Raw genomic sequence first — 22,724 nt, 5'->3', positions numbered from 1 at the left:
CTTAAAAAAAACCTCTGCAATGACTAACTTAGAGATGTTTGATGCCGCTTTCCATGCTGAAGAATTTAGTATGAAAGTTTTGATCAAAATGTTCCTCTCTTTGACTAAATCTGTTTGGAGAGATGTTATGTTATTTTCCTATTATTTGTAAGCAGCCCAAGGCCAAAATGTGGGATGGTCGCCCTCGGGACCCAGCCCAAGGCCAACCCTGTTATTTTCCTATTATACACTTTCTTTTAATATTTTGAAATAATACATGCATTATTGAAACATCTAGGATTGAATTCTAAGTTGGTATTAACCTATGATTGAAAATGGTGGTTGTAAATCACGTTATAGGCAATAAATATCTTTCAAAACAAGGTGTGGTATGGTTAAAGCCTTTGGCTTGAGTGCGTGGGGTGAGCCCAATCCGAGCTTACGCCAAGTGAACTTGCGGAAATGCTATAATGAGAGGATGAAAAATCATTTTGACAATTATTTGGATGGAATCCTAAAAAACTAAGTCCGTTTGGTTTGCGGAAAGTATTTGATGGGAAATCATTTTTTCATGTCATTTTTTCAAGGATGAGAAATGAAACATTCCTTTTTTTTTGACAAAAAAACAAGAAATATTTATTTCCCATATTTGGTAATGATGGGAAACTAACTAAGAAATACCACTTTATTTATTGTTTCGTATATGATTTTTGCAGGAATGTAAAACAAAATTTATTTAATTTTTCAATTATACCAATGTTAGAAGTAATATGAACTAAATAATAATATAATAATAATAATGCATTTAATGATATATTGTAATTCTAAATTTTAATGGGGACAAAATGGTAGTGAAAAAGATGCATTTAATGTTGGCCTTAGTTCCTCCTATTTTCCCATATCCCAACCCCATTTCCTATGAACCAAACTCACACTAACGGTAAACCTCACATTGGCTTATTTAACAAAGTTTGGTACTGAAATTTTGAGGGAAGAAAAAAAGATTAAGGAAAAAATTGACAATCAGGAAATTGTGAAGTGGAAAAATGACATTTTTTGGCCAATGAAAAATAACAATTTACCCATACTATTACAAGAAATTATGTCCCAAATAAGTAACGCAATTTGAATATTTGAATTAAAAACTAACTGCCTATTTGGTTCATGGTTTAGGACATTGGGAATAAGTATGAAGTTGCATTTCCTTGTTTGGTAAACGCACCATTGGGAATGAAATACCTAACTTATGGGTAGGAACTTCCCATCAAGGGTATTGTTGGAAAATTGAAGAACTTTTTAATACTGCACAAACAGACATGGGAATGAGAGAAAATGACATTTTCTGGCCTCATTTCTCATAGTTTCGAAACGTGGGAATGAACTTTCACCATTCTTATATCGTAGGATTAGACATTATAATTTCATTTCTAGGAAGTTCAATATGCAAATCAAATAGGTTGTAAGGGTGCTCACCGCTTTATCTTTCTCACATCAAACGTTAATTGATAAGCAAATTATTAAGACATCAACTAGTGTCTTGAATGCACCTCCAATGTATGCAAGAAAAATAAGCTAATTCGGAAATTTGTTTAGTAAAATATTAATAGACTTCAAAAACACACTCAAATTTCATTTACAACAAATCAAACAAGACTCAAACCTTCTATAAATTATAAAAGTGAAACTACATTTCTTAAATCTGGGGAAAAAAAACTACATTTATTAAAACAAGCCCAAACCAAAAAGTCACAAAGAAAACCAACAAAACTCAAAACACCAGCCCACATTAAATTTAAAAAAAAAAAAAAACCAAACAAAAGAAAAGAAATAAGTGGAAAAGCCGAACCGTCCCGCAAACCAATGCATCACCATGCCCAACCTTCATCTCCATGATCTCTGACCTCCTAAAACCTTGGTCCTTCATAACCGTGAAACTTCAAAATTTTTTTTCCAAAATTAAAATCACGGTGGCCAAATTTGATTTCGAACCAAATTCTAGTGTCTAAAAATGTAATTAATTCAATATTTAATATCTATTTCTATGTAAAAAACGTAAACAATCACTTGCTTTTGAATACGAGGCGTTTAAAAGTTGTAGCTCAAGTGATTATATTTACTTTACACAAATGATGTTTTAGGTTACTTTATTTTATGCACATAATGTTATAAGTTCGATTCAGCTCCTAAATATCATTTGTATAAAATAAAAATAAAAATCAGTCGCTTGCCTTCAAAATCGCTATTATAACAGTACAGTCTGTACGTGAAACCTAAGACCTACATGCAACCCACAAATCATCACATCCTAGGCGCGTGCAACACTTCACATTCCCAACGCTCTTTACAAAAGAAAAAGGACAAGAGAGTGAGCTCAATGCAATAAAAACCTCGTGAGACATGGACGACCTCTGTCGCCGTCGTTTCCCTTCGCGCCCTCACTTCAGCAATTCTCGCAGTACGTGCCTCGTTCAAAGAAATGGAGGTAACTGATTGCGGGTTGGATGCGCAGAACGCAACCGGCGCACGTTAGCATTCCTTGCGGCATATTAAGTTGTTTTCGTACTGTTTTTTTCTTTTCCTCACCACGTTAGCATTTTCCTGCAACATATTAAGTTGTTTCTACTCCTCCTCCTCCTCTCTCTCTCTCTCTCTCTCTCTCTCTCTGGAACTTTCTTTCTTTCTTTACTCAAAACCAACACACTGAAACCCTTGACTGCAAGCAAAATCGAAAATGGCGTTTCTCTCGTTTCTTTGATCATCAATATTTGAGGTATATATCTCATTATAAACTTGTTCTCCAAGTTTTCAACAAGAGCTAGCTCAACTTTTGTTTGTGGCCCTGTCATGAGGGTTTCAACTTTTTCTTTTTCTTTTTCTTTTTTGCTTTCACATAGTACCCAGATGGGTTTGTCTTTTCGTCTTCTCTTCTTTTGTATGCATTTCTTCTTCTCCTTTTTTCATCAAAATTTTCTTTTTTCATGGATGCTCTGTTTCACATTGTGCTTTGTTTACCCTAGAATCCGTCGTGCTGCTCATGTATTTTCGCCTAAGTTGAATTAGCACCCAATCAATGTCTCTCTTTTTGTATGGAAATGAGTCATGGTTTTTTTTTTTTTTTTGGGTGGCAATTTTAGTGGTGGGTTTTTACTCAGCGTTCTGCTTTTTCCTAGCAAATCTCTTCAACTAAAGGCGACATTGGTAGATGAGTTATGGAACACACAGGAGGATCTGGAATTTGTAAACCTCTAAACTTGTATTAGTGATCTTGGAGCTGCCTTTTGATTCTTGGGTCAAAACTTTGTAAAAGGGTTTGTTGCAACAACAGCTTAAAATATTTTGATTCTGACTACAATTTTGTGAGCTGTAGTCAGAAACCAAAATATTTGATTCTGCCTGCTGAGCTGTGATCCATTTTGGTTTCTGACTACAGCTTACAGTATTTTTTTAGGTTTATTTTGCTTCTCCGGTTTGAAATTCTAGTATGCTCATAGATGATGAAGTAATTTACTGTTTTTTTAATATTAGGTTCTCAAAGACTATTGGATGGGCTAAGAAACAATGGTAGGGTTGGAAGAGACAAATATGGAAGATGATTATTTTAACTGGGGTAAGAAAGGTGGAGTTGGGGAAGTGGAACGTGTCCAGTTCTACGAGTCATTCACTTTGGAAGGCATGGAATACTCGCTGTATGATTGTGTACATTTTTACAGAAGTGGATGTTGTGAGACTGATATCGGTAAGCTTGTGGAAATATATGACACAGAGGACCATGAAAAGAAGATAAAGGTCGTGTGGTTTTTTCGTCCTTTGGATATACATAACTTTTTGGGTGATTGGAAACCACGCCGGAACGAGATACTTTTAGCTTCTGGTGTGGGTCAAGGCCTCTCCAATGTCAATCCTCTGGTAATTTAGGTTCAATTAGAGATAAATTTAATCATGTCAAGTTTATATTCTCACCCCTCATTGAAGTAGTGTCTATTGCATGGTTATTCAGTGTTAATTAAAAAGAAAGAGGAGTAGAAGAATAATATGTTTTCTTAGCTTCTCTATGGGCATCTTTGTCTAAATATCTTAGTGATATTCTTTTTAGTGTCATTCATTGTGATTTTAATTTGAAATAATGTGTTTTTGCTTGAGGATTTTAACCTGGATTTGATGTTTCTTTGTTAATAGAATTTGTGGTTCTTATAGGAAAAAGGACTAATCTTTAGTTTGGTATGAGGTGAGCTATAGAAAAGAGGACTGATCATTTAGTATGACTGCATAGTCATTGGATAAGGTGGTGTTCATGCATCGCTGGTGTGGAGTAATTTAACATATCTATATCCGGTAATGGAAGTTGTTAGTTAACGTGCGTGTTATAAACTAGTAGACATGGAAGTTTAAACGATCCTTCCATGCATGATGTATACATAGGACAGTGCCAATGAAATAAATGTTTATATGGTTAAATAATTTTCCTTTTCATTTCCATGACAGTAATGAGCCTACTTCCTGTAGATCAATGTATTAGTGTTTTCCTATTTCAATTGAAAGCTTTATAGAATGCCAAACTTTCTCTGAAGTTCTATAAGTCTTTTCCTGCATGCATAATAGTTAACAAGGCGTCCTCATGTTTATGTTAAAATCCTTTCACATGACAAGTTTTCAAATACAAATTTCAGGAAGCAATAGTTCAAAAATGCAATGTTGTCTGCACATCAAAGGATGTGAGGAATCCTCAGCCATCTGAAGAAGAGTTGAGAATGGCTAGTTACATTTTCTCTCATAATTTTGATGTAGGAAAGCGCCAAATATTGGAGAACTTTCCAGATGAAATAAGTGGAATTAAAGGTCAGTCATCTGCATCTGGAAGTTGTCAGTGGAGTGCTTTCTGGCATAGCCGCTTTTAACAGATATAGGATGTTAAATTTCAATTAGACACGTTTACCCTGTTCTCTAAGAATTGAGAAATTGCCACTCGATTTTGTGAGTATTTTCTATCATTTATTTATCTGTAGCAGTTTTTTCCTATTGTTCTGGAACTTAAACAAGCTACTGTCGAGAGTTGCCATAGTTTAGGTTTAAAGTAGAACACTTTTATGCATGCTCATTAGTTACTCATCACGGCTTCATGTAGAATTAAGAAAATTTGAGCAGCTAGATAAGGAAAACTTAAGAAACTTCATCATGGCTTCTCTGCTAAAATTTTAGAAAATTCATCAGGGCTTCAGGATGCTACTGACTTTCAAACCCATGTTGTCATAAGGCAATGTGCAGTAAAACTGAGTAACTTGTTGACAGATTAGGTAGTAGTTGAGAGAGATGAAAAGACACTTGTAGAAGCCGTGCTACCGTGTATTTACTTCTTTCTTGTATAAACAAAGATAATGGCCTCGAGAATAAATTTCTAACCAAATAATATTGAGATTCATCCTCCAAACAAATCAAAACATTTATTACTCTCTTGATATGATATCAATTAAAGCAAACTGATGCGAGAGATCCTGATGAAAATTGGCTACATGTCATGCAAGGTCTATGGAACTATGTAGTGAAAGCTGAAGAGATTCAAAAACGACCTGAAGTGCATTTAATAACTGTTTAAATATCAGATTGAATTTCTTTAAAACAAAACTGAGGATATATTTATTTAAAGTTTTGAGAGCACTATTTACAACAGTGTAATGTTTACCATGTACTCATGTCTCCCAATGACAACTACTATAACTTTTCTTATATTTTCTTTTTTTTCTTAGTGGACATTAATATCTATCATGGTCTTCAAATATTTTGATTGCAATGCAGTGGAGTGCTTTTTTAACAAGAGAAACAATCAACAGCTCTTCAGGCTCCCCAAGTTCCAGACAAATTTGACAGACCCAGCTGGACAATCAAATGTGCCTTCCAAGTTAGAATTGGACGAAGCGAAGGCCTCTCCAGTTAAAAATAGTAAGTCCAGCAGCTGAATAGGCCCTGTAGTGAGAGGTTATTTCTGAGAATTCCACCTCTGCATGTGCAATTTGACTGATTAGATGTAAATATGATTTTTTTTGTCGTGTCCAGAATCGAAAGAGTCAATGGTTGGTACTGGGGAGCAAGGATGTGCTTCAAACAAGATGCTAAGACTTAAACTTGCTCTTGATGGAAATGGAACTCAGTCTGCTAGAATATCACACGGTCAAGATAAAGAAAGACACAAAGTTAGATTTGTTGATCAACCACATATAAGTGCATCAGATTGTGTTGCTTTCACTAAGGGGGATGCTTCTAGAAAGAAGCCAGATGGTGTGCTTTCACTAAGGGGGATGCTTCTGGAAAGAAGCCAGATATTGTAAGTTTAAGTATTGTCAGCTGCATTTTCCTCCTTTCCTACTTTTCTATCTTGGAAATGTTCATTATATTTTTAACATATTGAGTTTGATCAATGTTCTTGATTTTACTATAATTTCATTTTCGTGTTCCTATTTTGTCTATTCATTAGAACTTTAGAAGATAAACAGGTAACTGAGTATGACTCCAAACACACATTTACACAAGCTGTTCACAAGTTCTGTTTTGGTTAATATTCTGACTTTAATTGTTTTTTTATTTTATTTTAAATGCAGGATAAAAGAAGTTGGTTCAAGCAACCAGTGAGTTTCTATTCCTCAATATCTTTCGTAGACTTTCCCAATTGTTGTTTGATTGGTCGTACAAATTAATGGTTGAATTTTGCAAGATAAAGTAAAAGTTGAAATTATAAAACAATAAAGAGAAACCATGTATCAATTGGCTGAGTTGCAGGTAACACCAAATTAGAACAGTTCCTAAGGAAGGTCAATTTTTTTTTTGTCTTATCAAATCATCCCTATCGGTCTCAACATCCTCATTAACTTAAGTTCAAAGAAAATGTTTTTATACTAACTTTGAACTCTTAATAAGGTTCCATGTCTAAATTTTCTTTAGACACTCAGTTTTTAAAGCGCCAATATGCTCAAGCTTTGTCTTTGTATACTAGTACACATTGTTCTAAATATGGTTTCTGGAATCAATTTTTGTGTATTGTTTAAATTTCTTGATTTATTCATTGCTCATTTATGTTCTGTGAATACTCAAATAAAGTAAAGGTACAAATACATTTGTCTTTCAACTTATGGGTAAAAGGAAAGTATTATCTTTTATTAGCATAGAATTAAAATTAACTGTGGAATGGAGGATGAGGAGTTCTGGACAGTAGTCCTCCCAAAACAAAAGCTTTAATACCTGGCTGCCTCCCTCTCTCCCTTCTACTCTGGTTCTCCACATGTACCCTTCTTCTATATGAAGGTTTATTAATAAGTAACCAACATAAAAGGCAAAAGAAAAGTCAGGTTTATTAGGCATATGGAAGTCATAACCATCCATTTCCAATTTTGCAGTCTTGGGAGGAAAAACTGCAGAGAGCTCAAGATGCAGGCCATTTGGTTTTACTAGACAATCTGGATCCATGCTATGCATCATCAGAAGTAGAGGTAGTATTTCCTGGTGCATATAAAATAAAAGTTTATAGGATATTTAAAGAAATTCATTGAAATGCTGATGCAAATGAAAACCAGTTTATTCTAAGCTGCATTATATCATTTTAAATTCTCACATAAAAGGATCTATACTCCATCACCACCAAATTAGGGGCCTCTTTGAAGATGCTTTTGTAGGAAGCACATCTCCTCATAAGTGCTTTTGCAGGAAGCACATAACTTTTTTTATTAAGATACTAAGTGCTTCTTGGAAATGAACTTGGAAAAGCTTCTTGGAGCACCTATTGGGTGCTTCTCTAGAGAGCACTACAAAGTGCTTTATAACCTACAAACATCTTAGGGGTTCATGCCAAATGCTGTCAAAGCGCCTTTAGAAATTCCAAAAGCATCGCCAAACATGCCCTAGATGGGAATCAACTACCCTGAATGAAGTAAGAAAAAGAAGTTATAGGGCCAAAGTAGTCTGGCCTAGTGTTAGACATTCTGTTTAATCTACATCGTTTTTTCTTCCCAGGCTCTAGTTTGGAAAGCATTTCGCGAAAAGGTTGAGGCAAAAATGATACAATACAGTACTTTTTCTACTCCGCAATATGGTACAACAGCTTTTTGGGGATCTTTACTTATTTTTCAAATGATTGCATTGCATGTTTTATTTGGTGGTAGATCATTAATGCCATTGAATTTGAAGCTGAAACTTATTTGTGGACTAATTACATTTATCTTATCATTGCCTTATAGGCAAGGCTTTTGTTATATTCAAGTCAAAGATTACTGCTGACCGTGTAATATCTGAATTAAACGGGAGATGCCTGGTTTCGGGAAATTGGAGGTAGTTTATTACTTTTCATTATACGGTCATGGAGCATGCTTATTTCTCTCTTCTTTTCTTTTTGGTTGGAGTGTTCAAAATTACACGTAATTATGTTGTGAACTTTAGTAATTTAGTTTCTAGGTGAAAAAAGACAAATTTTAAATTAGCATGGGTGATGAGAATCACTAGCGTAATAGCATTGTAAAAAGTATCAAATGCAAATTAGTTACTGCTATGGATAAAAGCGATTTCAAACAATTAAATGTAAAAGGTATGTGATAGTCGTTTTTCCTTCTATCACTCAGGGATTTTGTTTCTTAAAGCATTTAAATTGGTACAAATTATGAAATGATTTAATTCCACTCAAGATGATCTTATATATATGGCTTTGCATTTTCAGACCTGTCATAGGTATCAGAAGAAGTCTAAAAGGGCCTGACAAAACAGCCAGATTTGTTGGACATCTGAGCATTGCCAAAATCAGGCTTCAAAGTCAACGTGAAGGGATGGTAATCTTTCTGAGTTATTTTTTGCTTTTGGATTACATTGTGATCATTTCAATGTTTGTTGGGCACATGTAGAGTGCACCCAACAACAACAATGCGGCTCTCCATTAACCCTATTTAGGGGATCCCTTCATAGAAGCTTACTGTATTTGATCATATAGATTTTTACTTTGAGTGTTTCTTCTTGTTTTGTTTGTAGAGAAACGCAGTATCAACATCACACTGTTCCCAACCTAATACAATTGAGTACGATATGGCTCTGGAATGGTGTTTACAACAGGAAAAGTCAGATGCATGCTGGAAGAATTTATATGAGGTGCTTCAGATTTTCCTAATCATTGTTCACGAAATGAGCACTTCACACATTATATATGTGCATGTCTCACAAATATTAGGGAATGGTTCTTTATAGTTTATTTTTCTTATATCTGCAGAAACAAATGGAGGAGATTAGAGAAGCTAGGAAAGCTATAACTAATTTGTAATTAGCTAGGCGTTGCATTTCATTGATACATTTGGTAAGCTTTCACATCCTTAGCAGAAATTATTTTTGTGTGGCTGTTTATTAATAATACTAATTTATTGGTCATATTTTTGCAGGAGAAAATTGTGTTTTTGTGGATTACAGTAGATTCAGACAAGGGGTGCCCCAAAATTGGACAGCTTAGAGGGTCCTGCCCACATATAATTTTTGTGTAATTTCCTGACAACGTACACTTGAGGTTTGTGTAAATATGTCTGTCATACTCATATCATACCTAATTTTTGTAACCTTTGAAGTGTTAGTATCAAATTCATGTGATATGGTTCACTTGTGCAACAACTTTGTTCACTACAAGATGAGAGCATTCTGATGCCTAAATATACCAATTTGCCATTCATGGCTAATCTGCTAATTTTGCGTTGTCATGTTGACAGGATTCACTTTTGAGTTATTCTTTTCTTGTCATATAATCATATTCATTTTGACACATTTATGTGTGCCAGATGGTTGCTTCTTGGTCTCATCTGTCTTCCCCATATTGCTACAGGGTAGACAGTTGCAAACCTTCACTATAGGGCACATAGATTTTCACTCAAAGTCGCTTCATGGGTTTAGGGTTAAACGGTTGGGAAAGTTACACCAATGTTACCTTAACTATAAGCCTTGTTGCAATTTGACACCCGAAAAGAAACTGAATCAATTTGCGCTGAAAAAGAATTTTGTTTCAATGTGCCAACTATGACTAATTTCATCTTTATTTTTCAAAATTCTATCGATATTTCGGACATAAAATTACCCTTCAAATGAGTGTCACGTGTGAGTTACGTGCAATGATTTGGACGAAAAGATAGACGAAGGCTGGCTATACTTGGTATGTCGCAATTAAATTTTTATTGAGTTGGTCAGCTGACCTGTAAATCAAGTGGCATTGGTCTAGTTTTTTCCCGGATGTTTCCCTTTGGAAGACTGTTTTGCAAAAAGCAGGCTTTGGCAAATGGGAAAAGTAACACTTACCTATTTATGCGATCAAATTAATGGGATCTGATGCTCAATGAATGGTTGGGATTGGTACTAAAACACCACCTTTTACTTGGTCATTTCTTGATCCATCCCACCAACTGAAGACCCATTTCTTTTCTTCCCCAAATCAGTCTACTTCTGAGTGGTGACTCTCAATTGGCCCGCACCAGTTCTTTTTTGGAAAATTCCAAAAAAAAAGGACAGTACGTTGGAAAATAGGAAAAGCAATTCCAATTTTCGCACAAGAATAAAGCAAAAGAGGGTAAATTATGAAGCAATAGTGAAAACAAGGAAAGACCCACTGAGGGAAGGCAAAGCAAGATGCTTCTTTGGCGAAATCAGTTTGGCTTTTCAAACAAATCCCAGCCATTCATTGAATCTAGCGGCTATTATTAGAAATCCGCAATTACTCCACTAGTTTTTTTTAATATTATTTTATTATTTTAAAACGTGGGAGATCTTTTAACATTGTGAAGAAATATATCATTAAACTAAATATTAATTAGAAAGGGGTTTGTAACTCAAGTTGTTAGGAGTACTTATCCTATGTATCTTCTAGGTTCAATTTCCTCCTCCCTCAATATTGTTTGTATTTATTATTTTAAAAAAAAAACTAAATGTTAATTGGTACTTACTCTAGTTTGTACTTCATAATATGAGCAATTATATAATACGGATATACCATGTCAGTTGATGCATCTTCCACTCAAATGTGACCACATTCCATTTTGAAAAGAAACTATTCTCTTTTTTTTTTTTACAGATAGATTTCATTTTTATTCATCAATTCATCATTGATCTAATAGTATATATTTCTTGAGTTTTTCTATTTAAATCCCGCACGTCTTTTTATTCACCTCATATTCTAAGTTCGCCTCAACTTCTAATTTAAATATTCACACCCACTTTCTTCCCAAACTACTCCTAAATACACACCCAACAATAAAATAAAAATAAAAAACTCATCAACCTCATACCCCACACCCCCGCTATCTTGCCCCTCACCATTCTAAGTTCAACTCAACCTCACATTCCTTAAAGAGATAAAAACAATGTTGTCAAATGTGTAGCATCATTATTTTTAAAAAGTTAAGAATCAATTAGGAAGAAGGATGGATAAATATCCTACTGGAGATGGTATTAGTAAACACATGAACAAAAGGCAACCAGAAAAAAATCATAAACTCATAAGCATCTTACTACGAAAAATCAAACCAAATCATAAAATACCCAATAAAGTCAATTTGATCCACCTAACAAATTTTAATATAAGTATCTATGTAGTCTGATGTTTCGATATTTATATTGTTGTATTAATACTTGACACAAATTAATTAATCATCCAATTTCACTAGGAATGAGTAAAGAAAATAATGGTGGTAAGGTCATACTTTACTAGTTTTTATTTTTTTATTTTTTTGTAAGTGAGGCCAGAGAGGGTCAATCCCAAATGGGAAAAATTTAAGAGCATAATGATTTAAATATTGAGATAAATAAAGAAAAGTGTGGTGTTTAAATAGAAATTTTTTTTTTCTTCACTTTGTTAGTAAATATCTCAAATTCGAAAAACACAAAAGATGATGCCACCTCAAAATAAAGCAAGTTTTCAATGCACTATTTTGCCAACCCAAAACATGAAAACTTTTTGAAATTTGAAAGTCAATCCCAATTTAATGGACACATAAATCATGTGATGCAAGAAACTTTTTTTTTTTTTTTTTCTCAGCCTTACCTCCTCCATTCTTCTAAGAAGAAATCATACATACGCAAGTTCTGGTGATGTCTGTTGCACCAGCTCCAAAACCAGTCTTTTACTTCAAATTTGCCTTTTGAACTTGCCAGCTTGCAGATGCATACCAAAGCATTAACATCTCTTTTGTTATTTCTTTAGAAATTGTCATGACATGACAAGGATGCTCTGTGCCTCCGCAAACATCACTTTCTTTGAATGTTCTTGCTGATCAAGTCAATTGGTGGTGCATCATGCGTGCCATATGATCATAATCTTCTTCCTATTTTTTCCTTCTGTCACGAAAGTGAATTTTAATACATATGAAAGAGAAGTTTAGGTAATTCCCAGAAGAGGTAGCAAATGGCTGACCCTTTTTTTGTTTTTTTTCCTTTTGTGCATGGGTAAGGTGTGAGTTGGAAAAATGAGGTATGCAAATGGTCTTTCTCCATGTCGACATTAGTTTTGATAAAAATATAACTCCACAATATTTTCACATTGGAACTTCAAAATATATATATATGTCCGTTGAATACAACTAAATGACTAAGACAGCATTTGATATGATAGTGATGGAGATAGTCCAAGCAATTAGGTCCAAATTACAGTTCGTTTTTTTCTTTTCTTCTTCTTCTTCTTCCATAAGAGGAGCCATCTCACGAGCTCCTAACTTTGGTGATTCCATCTAAATCCTTAGATAACGACAATGGAGTTCACGAATCAACAGAAGCTAGTGGGAATATATGACAATACAAGGAAGCCCAACTTGTAAAATGGAAAAAATTATTGCCCAAAAATCTATAAATCAAGGGAAGTTGACTTATTGGATTGTCATAGGATTAATTAGTAAGCGTTTCAATTGTATACATATGGGAAATAATATGATTTTTTTTTTTTTTTTTAAAAAAAGATTTTTTTTTAATGATGTTTAAATTGAGGATGCTTGTAATTAGGGGTGTATACGGATTGGATTCGGATAAGATATACCTGAATTCAAATACGAATCCATTTATAATTGAATTATCGAATTCAGATCGTATTTGGACTATCGGACTACACCTATCAATCCATATCCATTAAAAATTGGATTATTATCAGATTTATTTTGAGATGTACAAAAAATCAAAATTTCATTAATAGTATCGTTCTTTTATTGTATTTATCTACCTTTTATATCAAATTTTGATATTTTATCATAAAATTAGTTTTAAGTGTATTCTTAGTGCATATAAAACTAAAATTACTCATTTACACATATAAAATATTAATATTAAGAATATAAAAACTAAATTATACTTCATACTAAGTCAGATCGGATTATTATCGGATCAGATCAACTATAATCCATATATGGATCCATTCATAATTGGATTATCGGATTCGAATTGTACTTGGATTATCGGATTCAGAAGTCCAACCTATCTCCTATTAATTACACCAGATTCAGATCAAAATCCATTCCATTAACAGGTCTACTTGTAATTGGGGTTAGGTCTGCTACATCTTTTCTGGCCTTAATGATGTTTCCCTCATATACTCATTGATATTTTTATACTTGTAGGCCCCGTTTGGTTCACAGAAAAAAATTGATGATAAATCATTTCTCATGCCATTTCCTAAAGGATGAGAAATGGAAGAAGAGGAAATAATAAAGTGGTATTTACCATGTTTGCTAATGTTGGTGAAGTAACTGGGTAATACCACTTTATTATTTCTTAACAGTGCGTTTGGATGAGAAAATTTAAAAGTACAAAGGATTTCATAAATGACGGAATTTAAAATGAGGGAAATTAATGTTCTAGAATTTGTAAAGTTTCTTGTTTAGGTGACTGATTTAAAAGACATAATTTAACATTTAATTGTAAAGTTATCTTTTTTTAAAACTCAATCTCTCTTGGGACTTTAGAAATGACGACTTTTAGATAAAATTTAGACTTGGGATTTATGATCTCCAAATTCCATGTTTTTTTCCACGCGGAATTTCTAAGTTTTTATGTTTTTTTATCCAAATACCGGAATTGGTTCATGGCAATTTAGAAATTCTGAGTTTTGTTAAAATCCAAGTTACGCACCATAAAACATAGGCTCTTTTAACTCTTATATTCTAGACTTAACTCACCTATCTTTCAACCTTTATTTTTTTAAAAACCCAAATTTGAATGTAGTTAATAGTTGTCCTAGTAATAGAAAACATTTACAAGTTATGCCATCTTCATACTTGTCAACACTGTAACGTTCTCATAGCATTCCCATAAAAATAAAATAAAAATTCCTTGGTTTTTAGCATTTATATTTAATACCTATTATTTGGGCATCTATGATTTTTAGCACTTATATATTGATTAGATAATTGTCCGTTGGAAAATTATAGGGATACATAGTAAATAATTTACTAGGTAATTCACCTGTAGTTTGTAGGTATATTTCTTTTGTCAAATATTTTGTAGTTATATTAATATTTAATTAGATTGTTCAGAGAAATTATTTACAAAATATGGCAATACATGGGTAAATAATTACTAGTAATGCATATACGTAAATTATTGAATTAGATTATATAGGTATTTTATAAACTAAGATAGGTACATTATTTACATTTATATTATATAGGTTCACTATTTATCTATACTAGCCTCTCTGCATGAGCTTATGCACTTGCGAGAGGTTTTTATTTTTTATTTTTATTTTTAAATTTATTTTAGAATTAAAAAAGATAATGGATTGTTTTCCATAAAAATAGGATCCATTATCTGAATTTTCTTTTAATTTTAATTTTTTTAATATGAAAAAAATATGAATTTACCATATTATCATCATTTAACTAATAATTTCAATTCTTTGCATTAACCAAGGGTATTTTCTGGTATTTTGAATGTTTAACCATTCTCTAGCTTTTGCTTTATATATATAGATGCACCTATATTTTTTGGGCCCCTAATTTACCTAGATTATATAAGTAAATTATTTACCTATAATTATTTTTGTTCTTTGCTAAGACTATGTATATTAATTTACCTATATTTTTAAGTACAATGATTTAATTATTTTTAAAAATACAATTTAAATAGGTACATAATAATTTTAAATTTAAAAGAATGCGTATATTAATCTATAAACGAAATTTGAATTAAAAAGAGTTGGTGATAATTGATGGAATGAAAATTGAATATATTGCCAAAAAATAAAAAATCCCCCGCCCAAAGAACACAGAGAAACTAAATTGATTGTAAAAGAAACACATAAGAACATTAAATTGTCACTGGTTGAAAAAAAAAACATTAAATTACACCAAATTAGTTGAAAAAAGTAAATATTAATTTACACCAAACCAGTTTAGGAGAGTATAGGTGTGTAACAACGCTCTCACTCGCCAACTTGAGTTCTTAAAGGTTAATACCCGTCAACCCAAGTCTACCTTGTTAGAAATTATACTAGAAGGGATATATTCCTTTATGGAGACAAGAAAGAAGGACTGAAGTTTTCTGAAAAAGGAAGAAGATTGCTCAACTAGAATTTTATATTCATTGCCTCAATATTTCTCATTACATATTGTGTATATTTATAATGTGTGTATATTTGTCTTATACAAGAAGTCTCTAGAATAAGTATACAGAAATGGAATATGTTGTATTCATCCATATTCTCTCAACGTTAGCATGGAGTGAGCTGGCTCTTTAGTCTTCAAATGAGCTATAGTGCACAGCTGCTGGGTGTCTTGAGCAGTTTGCTCTTTTTCCTTGGGTTGTTAGGTGTCTTGTGAATGTATTACTTTATCATCCCCCCTCAAGCTAAGTAGCAGTGAAGCAGCTATGAGCTTGAAACAATGATGTCGAAATTGGGCCTTTGGCAAGTTTTGGTAAAGATGTCAGCAACTTGGTGGTGAGAGGAGACATTACTAATGGAAATGGAGTTACTTGTGACAAGTTGATCAACGTAGTAATAATCGATCTCAATGTGTTTAGTGCAAGCATGAAATATGGGATTTTGAGAGAGGGCAAGAGCACTAACATTGTCGCAAAGCAAGAGAGGAGGTTTGAGGAGGAAGAAGTGAAGATCCTTGAGCAAAGAACATAACCATGTGATTTCAGCAGCTGTGTGAGAGAGGGCACGATACTCACTTTTGGTAGATGAGCGTGCAATGGAGGTTTGTTTCTTTGCACTCCAAGAGACAAGGTTAGTGCCAAGGAAAACACAATAACCAGTGGTGGATCGTCTATCAATTGGACAACCTGCCCAGTCAACATCTGAAAAAGCTGTGAGAGTCATGGAACCTTTGGTGAAAGATAGGCATTGATGTGGTGTACCTTTAAGATATCGCAAGATGTGTTTGGTGGAAGTGAGGTGAGAAGTTCTTGGCTGATGCATATGTTGGCAGACTTGATTCACTGAGAATGCAATGTTAGGGCGAGTCTATTTAAGATATTGTAGAGCCCCTACAAGGGAACGATAGGGAGCGGGATCTTGAATAAAGTCACCAGAGGTTGTGTCAAGCTTAATGGTTGAGGAAGGAATGGAACAAGGCTTGACATCAAAGCATTTTTGTTTTGGTAAGGAGATCTATAATATATTTTGTTTGGGAGAGAAAGATAGAAGTGGGGGTGCGATGGGCCTCAATGCCAAGGAAGTAATGAAGAGCACCGAGGTTTTTCATAGAGAACTTGGAGTGAAGGGTGTTGATGAGGTGAGTGCAAGATGTTGATGAATTTCCTGTGATGAGGATATCATCAACATAGACTAGAATGATAGTGAGAGTTGCATCAGCTTTGATGAATAAGGAAGAGTCAACAGTGGATGAATGAAAGCCAAGACCCAACAAGCAATGGTAGAGCTCTTCATACCAAGCTCTAGGAGATTGCTTCAGCCCATAGAGTGATCTATTAAGTTTGAAGACATGGTGTGGGCTGTGGGGATCTTTGAAACCTGGGGGCTGCTGCATAAAAACAGTTTCTGTTAGTGAACCATGAAGAAAGGCATTTGACACGTCTAGTTGGGTGACTGGCCAGTCAAATTGAATTGCGAGAGAAAGCATAAGACGGATGGTAGGAGGTTTAGCAACATGACTGAATGTCTCAGTGTTGTCGAGACCGTCCATTTGATGATAGCATTTTGCAATGAGTCGAGCTTTGAATCTGTCAATGGAACCATCTTGCTTAGTTTTGATTCGATATACCCATTTGCAACCGATGATGTTTTGATAGGGGTGAGAAGGACTAAGGTCCAAGTGTTTGTTTGATGTAAAGCTTTGATTTCCTCAGTCATGGCTTGGATCCATTGGGAATTTTTTTTAATGCTTGGTGTAATGTGGTACTTAATGGTGGAAGAGAGGTAGAGGCTAGGTTGCACGAGTATGTGTGTTTGCTGGTTAAAGCTCTAGGTTTGTAAATCCCATACTTGGAGCGAGTTTGCATAAGGTGGGTGTTTAGGGGATGAGAGGTGTGAGGAGGGGGAAACGGTTGGATTGGAGAGATGGGCAGTTCAGTGACCAAATGGTGGTTAAGAGAAGATGAGGAGCTTGAGGTTGATGGTGATGAGTGAGTAGCATTTGAGAAAGAAGGTGTGCTGTTGGGAATATGATGAGATATTGGGGTAAATGGAGGAGAGTTTATGTTGAAAACTAAAGCTTGAGTAATTGAAACAATAATTGGAAAAGTGCGTCTTATTTATCAAAGCTCTAAAGCTGGGCTTATATAGCCTTACAAAGAAACTGAAAGCAGAAACTTAAGCAGCAAACCAAACCCACGTATAGTATCTAGACTGATGGGATTCCCCTAGAAACTAGGATAACAAATAAACAAACACTATCTCACGTCCCTAACACCTAGGGACAACTAACTTGACCAATTCAACTAAAACATAAATATTTGAAAAATCCTAACACTTTCCCTTAAACTGAATATCATACAAACATTCAGTTTACATCATAACTTGAACAAACCCCAAGGAGACCACGCAGCTTCTCAAATGTCTCAAGCTTCAAAGGCTTTGTTAGTATATCTGCAATTTGATCCTGACTCTGGCAATGAATCAATTCAACAACACCTTCTTTTGTGAGATCACGAAGAAAATGAAACCTGATATCAATATGCTTACTTCTTCCATGTAACACTGGATTTCTTGAGAGTTTGATGGTAGAGATGTTGTCGCAATGAATCAAAGTAGGACTTTGTTGAGCATACCTCAATTCTTCGAGTAATCTTCTTAACCACACAGCTTGACATGCACAGGAAGCAGCTGCAATAAATTCAGCTTCAGTTGTGGACAACGTGACCACTGTTGCTTCTTTGAAGACCAAGAAATTGCCCCAGAACTAAGCATGAAAACTTGACCTGAAGTGCTCTTTCTATCATCCAAGTCCCCAGCAAAATCACTGTCACTGTAGCCAACTAGACCCCTGCTTTTACCTCTTTTATAAAGAACACCAAAATCTGTAGTTCCTTTCAAATAACGAAGAACCCTTTTTGCAGCTTGGAAGTGAAGTATAGTTGGAGCTTCCATGAATCGACTAAGGAGACTAATAACATACATCATATCAGGCCTAGTAGCTGATAAGTACATCAGACTACCTACAATCTGCTTGTAGTATGTGCTGTCAATTCTTTCTCCTCCAAAATCTTTTGTGAGTTTGAAGCCTGGGACAATTGGATTATGAACAGGATTGCAATCAAACATTTCAAACCTTTCAAGGATCTCATGTGCATATTTCTTTTGTCCAATGAAGATTCCATTAGACGTTTGTTTGACCTCAATACCAAGAAAGTAACACATTCTTCCCAAATCACTCATATCAAATTCTTTCATCATGGATTTTTTGAACTCAAGAAACATATCATCGTTATTTCCAGTGAAGATCAAATCATCCACATATAAACAAACCACCAGAATTTTACCTCCCTTCTCGATTTTGATGAACAAAGTGTGTTCATAAGGACACTTCTGGAAACCAGCCTTGGAGAAATAGGATTCTATACGATTGTACCAAGCTCGTGGTGCTTGTTTCAGTCCATATAGAGCTTTCTTCATCTGATACTTTCTGTTCATTCCCCTTCTGTATATAACCTGGAGGTTGATCAATAAAAACTTGTTCATTCAACTCACCATGCAAAAAGGCAGATTTCACGTCTAACTGAAATATTTGCCAAGAATTCTGAGCGAGCCAATGACACCACCAAGCGTATGGTATCCGGTCTTGCAACTGGTGCAAAAACCTCAGCATAATCAATTCCATATTCTTGTGTATATCCCTTAGCCACCAAACGCGCCTTGTATTTGTCAACTTCACCTTTTTCATTTAACTTTGTTTTGTATATCCACTTGACCCCAACTGTTTTCTCACCCTTAGGCAAGTCTGTTAATTCCCATGTCCCATTCTTCTCAATGAATTTGATCTCAACATCCGTAGCCTTTCTCCATATGTCTGTTTTGGCAGCATCATAGAAGGAAATGGGATCATTATCTGCAAACAAGGCAAGGTGTGCAAAGGCTTCATCATCTGATAGTTCATCACCACTGACATAATCCATTAATCTTGCTGGCTTCCTTGCTGGTCTTTTGAGACGTTGAGATGGCTGAGCATCAGTGTGTTGAGATGATGAACGTAGTGGTGTGTTGCGGTTGAACTGATTGGCGTGAGCTTGGTGGTGCTGCAAAGGGACTAGGTGGTTGTGCTTGAAATGGACCAGGAGCTTGTTCTTCGGTGAGATGAACGTCCCTGGGCTGCTCACTTGCTTCTATGTCTTCTTCAAAATCAGTCAAAGATTCGCTGATTGGTACTACTCCAATCCCACGTCTTGCTCTCATCAAAGCGCACATCGCGACTCACAATAATCTTCTTAGTCACAGGATTGTAAAGCCCAAAGCTTGAGACTCCTCGCTGACTCCAAGAAAAATGCACTTCATGCTTTTGTCGTCTAGCTTTGTTCTTGTTTCATCTGGTATATGTGCATAACCTATGCACCCAAAAACTTTAAAATAACCAACTGATGGTTTATGAGTAGACCATGCTTCTTCTGGAGTCATATCCTTGACTGCAAATGTGGGACTTCGATTTAATAAATGTACACTCCAATTTGTAGCTTCGGGCCAAAAATTCTTTGGGAGACCTGTCCTTGCCATCATACTTCGCACCATATTTAGGATAGTGCGATTCTTCCTCTCTGATACGCCATTTTGTTGTGGCGTGTATGCTACAGTAAGTTGTCTATGAATTCCATTTTCCTCACAGAACTTTGCAAAGTCATTAGAATTGAATTCTCCACCACGGTTTGTACGAAGACTTTTGATAAAGTATCCTGTCATCTTCTCTACCCTGGCCTTAAATCTTTGAAATGCAACAAGGGCTTCAGATTTTTCATGCAAAAAATAAACCCAAGTTTTGCGACTATAGTCATCAGTAAAAGTAATGAAGTACCTCTTGCCACTGTTTGAAGCTGGATTGATGGGTCCGCACAAATCTGAGTGAATTAGTTGCAGGACTTGTTCTGCTCTCCATGCTTGCGTGTTTGGGAAAGAATCACGATGTTGTTTACCCACTGTGCACTCTTCACATATTTGAGATGGACAATGAATTTGAGGAAGGCCTTTTACCATATTCTTCTGTTGAAGGGTCTTCAGACCGTTGAAATTCAAATGCCCATAGCGAAAATGCCACAACCAGTAGTGTCTTGCACTCTTGTTGAGAAACGACTTGGAACGCTCTTGTGTGTATACAATGAAACATACGATTTTACGTCATTTTGACTTCAAGATAACTAAGCCTCTTCTTTGGGTGTTGAACCTGACAGCAGCCTGCTTGAATAACGATTGTGTGCCCATTTTCTTGCAATTGTCCCATACTAATAAGATTGTTCTTCAGAGTTGGAACATAGAAGACATTAGCAATCTTATACACAGTATTCTCATCAATATGTACTTGAATATTTCCTTTGCCCATCACAGATATGCTTGAATTATCTCCTAGCTTCACATGCTCTCTAAAATCTTCATTTAAATCAGAGAATAGAGATTTGTTACCACTCATATGATTGCTACATCCAGAATCCAGGTACCAAATATCAGGTTTTGGGTTCTTCTCCTCAATGTAAGCCATCAAGAGTACTTCTTCTGATTCGGCATAATTTGATTGTTCTTCCTTTCGAGCAGATTCTGGGCATTCATATTGATAATGACCATATTTGTGGCAACGGTAGCATTCAACATTTGACTTGTCCCACGTTCCTTCATATTCGGTTGTCGGTTTTCATACCAACGTCCTCTCCCACGTCCGCGACCTCTTCCACGACCTCGGCCTCTTCCACGACTGTTCCATGTGGATGAATTTCCACGACTGTTGTCATCACCTAGTGAGACCTTCAATAATTTCTCTTCAACAACCTGACTAATCATTCGTTGTTCATGAACGAGTAGAGAGCTCTGTAGTTCATCGATGGAAAGTTTAGTAACATCTTTGGATTCTTCAATTGAACATACAACATAAGCAAACTTGGAGGTCATTGAACGGAGGATTTTCTCGACAATGATTACGTCTTCCATTTGTTCTCCATTGATACGCATCTTGTTTGCAATTGTCAGCGCTCGTTCAAAATAGTCTGTAACAGACTCGCCTTCCTTCATGGTAAGAATCTCAAACTCTCTGCGGAGAGCTTGTTGGGCTCGTTCACACGAGCTGTCCTTGATACTTCCTTCAGAGAATCCCAAATATCCTTTGCTGTATCCTTCTTGAGGATGGTCTCTAGAGTGACACGATCAATGGCTTGAAACAAGCAATTTTTGGCTTTCAAGTCTTTGAGCTTCGATCTGCCAATAGCGCCTTTCTTTGTGCCTCAGTGAGAATAGTTTCTGCAGCAGGTTGAAATGCCATTCTCCACCAAACTCCAGACTCTCTAGACCGCAAGAAATTTTCCATAAGCAAACTCCAGTGATCATAGTGTCCATCTAACCGTGGGATTGCTGGTTGTACAAAACTAGTGTTGTCAATCGCCATGGTGATCTTGCTGCTGCAAGATGCAAGCGTTGCTTCTTTTCTACTCAGGCCCCATGGGGGCTCTGATACCAATTGTTGAAAACTAAAGCTTGAGTAATTGAAACAATAATTGGAAAAGTGCGTCTTATTTATCAAAGCTCTAAAGCTGGGCTTATATAGCCTTACAAAGAAACGAAAGCGAAACTTAAGCAGCAAACCAAACCCACGTCTAATATCTAGACTGATGGGATTCCCCTAGAAACTAGGATAACAAATAAACAAACACTATCTCACGTCCCTAACACCTAGGGACAACTAACTTGACCAATTCAACTAAAACATAAATACTTGAAAAATCCTAACAAGGGGAGATAGGGGGCTATTTGTGGGATGAGTTTGTGGTGGGGAAGTAAAGAGAGGTGGGGGAGGTAGGAACACCATTGGTGATGTAGGAATGATAGTGATGATGAAAAGAAAATGTGGTTTCATCAATGATAACATGTCTAGAAATGTAAACTTTGCCTGTAGTTGGGTCTAAACATCTGTATCATTTGTGTTGAAGTCCATACCCCATGAAGACACATTTTAAGCTTCGAAAAGAAAGCTTATGTGAAGTGTATAGTTTCAACCAAGGGTAGCATAAACAGCCATAAGCCTTCATGAAATGATAATATGGTTGACAATTGAAGAGTTTTTGAAGAGGTGAGACTTTGTTTAAAACAGATGACGGCATTCTATTAATTAGATATACCGTCG

The 22,724-nt window shown here is 35.4% G+C and overlaps 2 protein-coding genes across 2 annotated transcripts; one reads left to right on the top strand and one right to left on the bottom strand.

Moving 5' to 3' along the window:
• Positions 1 to 2,552: 2,552 nt before the first annotated feature.
• Positions 2,553 to 9,701, top strand: LOC103328053 (nucleic acid binding protein). Its single transcript, XM_089049763.1, has 13 exons — positions 2,553 to 2,749; positions 3,505 to 3,885; positions 4,647 to 4,815; positions 5,770 to 5,913; positions 6,028 to 6,251; positions 6,570 to 6,596; positions 7,362 to 7,454; positions 7,975 to 8,053; positions 8,199 to 8,289; positions 8,672 to 8,780; positions 8,977 to 9,093; positions 9,212 to 9,295; positions 9,378 to 9,701. The coding sequence occupies exons 2-12, from the start codon at positions 3,538 to 3,540 to the stop codon at positions 9,260 to 9,262; spliced, it is 1,452 nt and encodes a 483-aa protein (XP_088905889.1). The 5' UTR covers positions 2,553 to 2,749; positions 3,505 to 3,537; the 3' UTR covers positions 9,263 to 9,295; positions 9,378 to 9,701.
• Positions 9,702 to 20,732: 11,031 nt separating this feature from the next.
• Positions 20,733 to 21,989, bottom strand: LOC148917878 (uncharacterized). Its single transcript, XM_089050430.1, has 3 exons — positions 21,946 to 21,989; positions 21,256 to 21,737; positions 20,733 to 21,151 (listed from the first exon to the last, which is right to left on the bottom strand). The coding sequence occupies exons 1-3, from the start codon at positions 21,987 to 21,989 to the stop codon at positions 20,733 to 20,735; spliced, it is 945 nt and encodes a 314-aa protein (XP_088906556.1).
• Positions 21,990 to 22,724: the final 735 nt, after the last annotated feature.

The sequence above is a fragment of the Prunus mume genome, linkage group LG4 (genome assembly GCF_029339155.1).
Source record: "Prunus mume cultivar Tortuosa linkage group LG4, ASM2933915v1, whole genome shotgun sequence".
Classification (NCBI taxonomy): domain Eukaryota; kingdom Viridiplantae; phylum Streptophyta; class Magnoliopsida; order Rosales; family Rosaceae; genus Prunus; species Prunus mume.
Note: the sequence above shows the minus strand (reverse complement) of the source record. Positions and strands in the feature narration are given on the sequence as shown.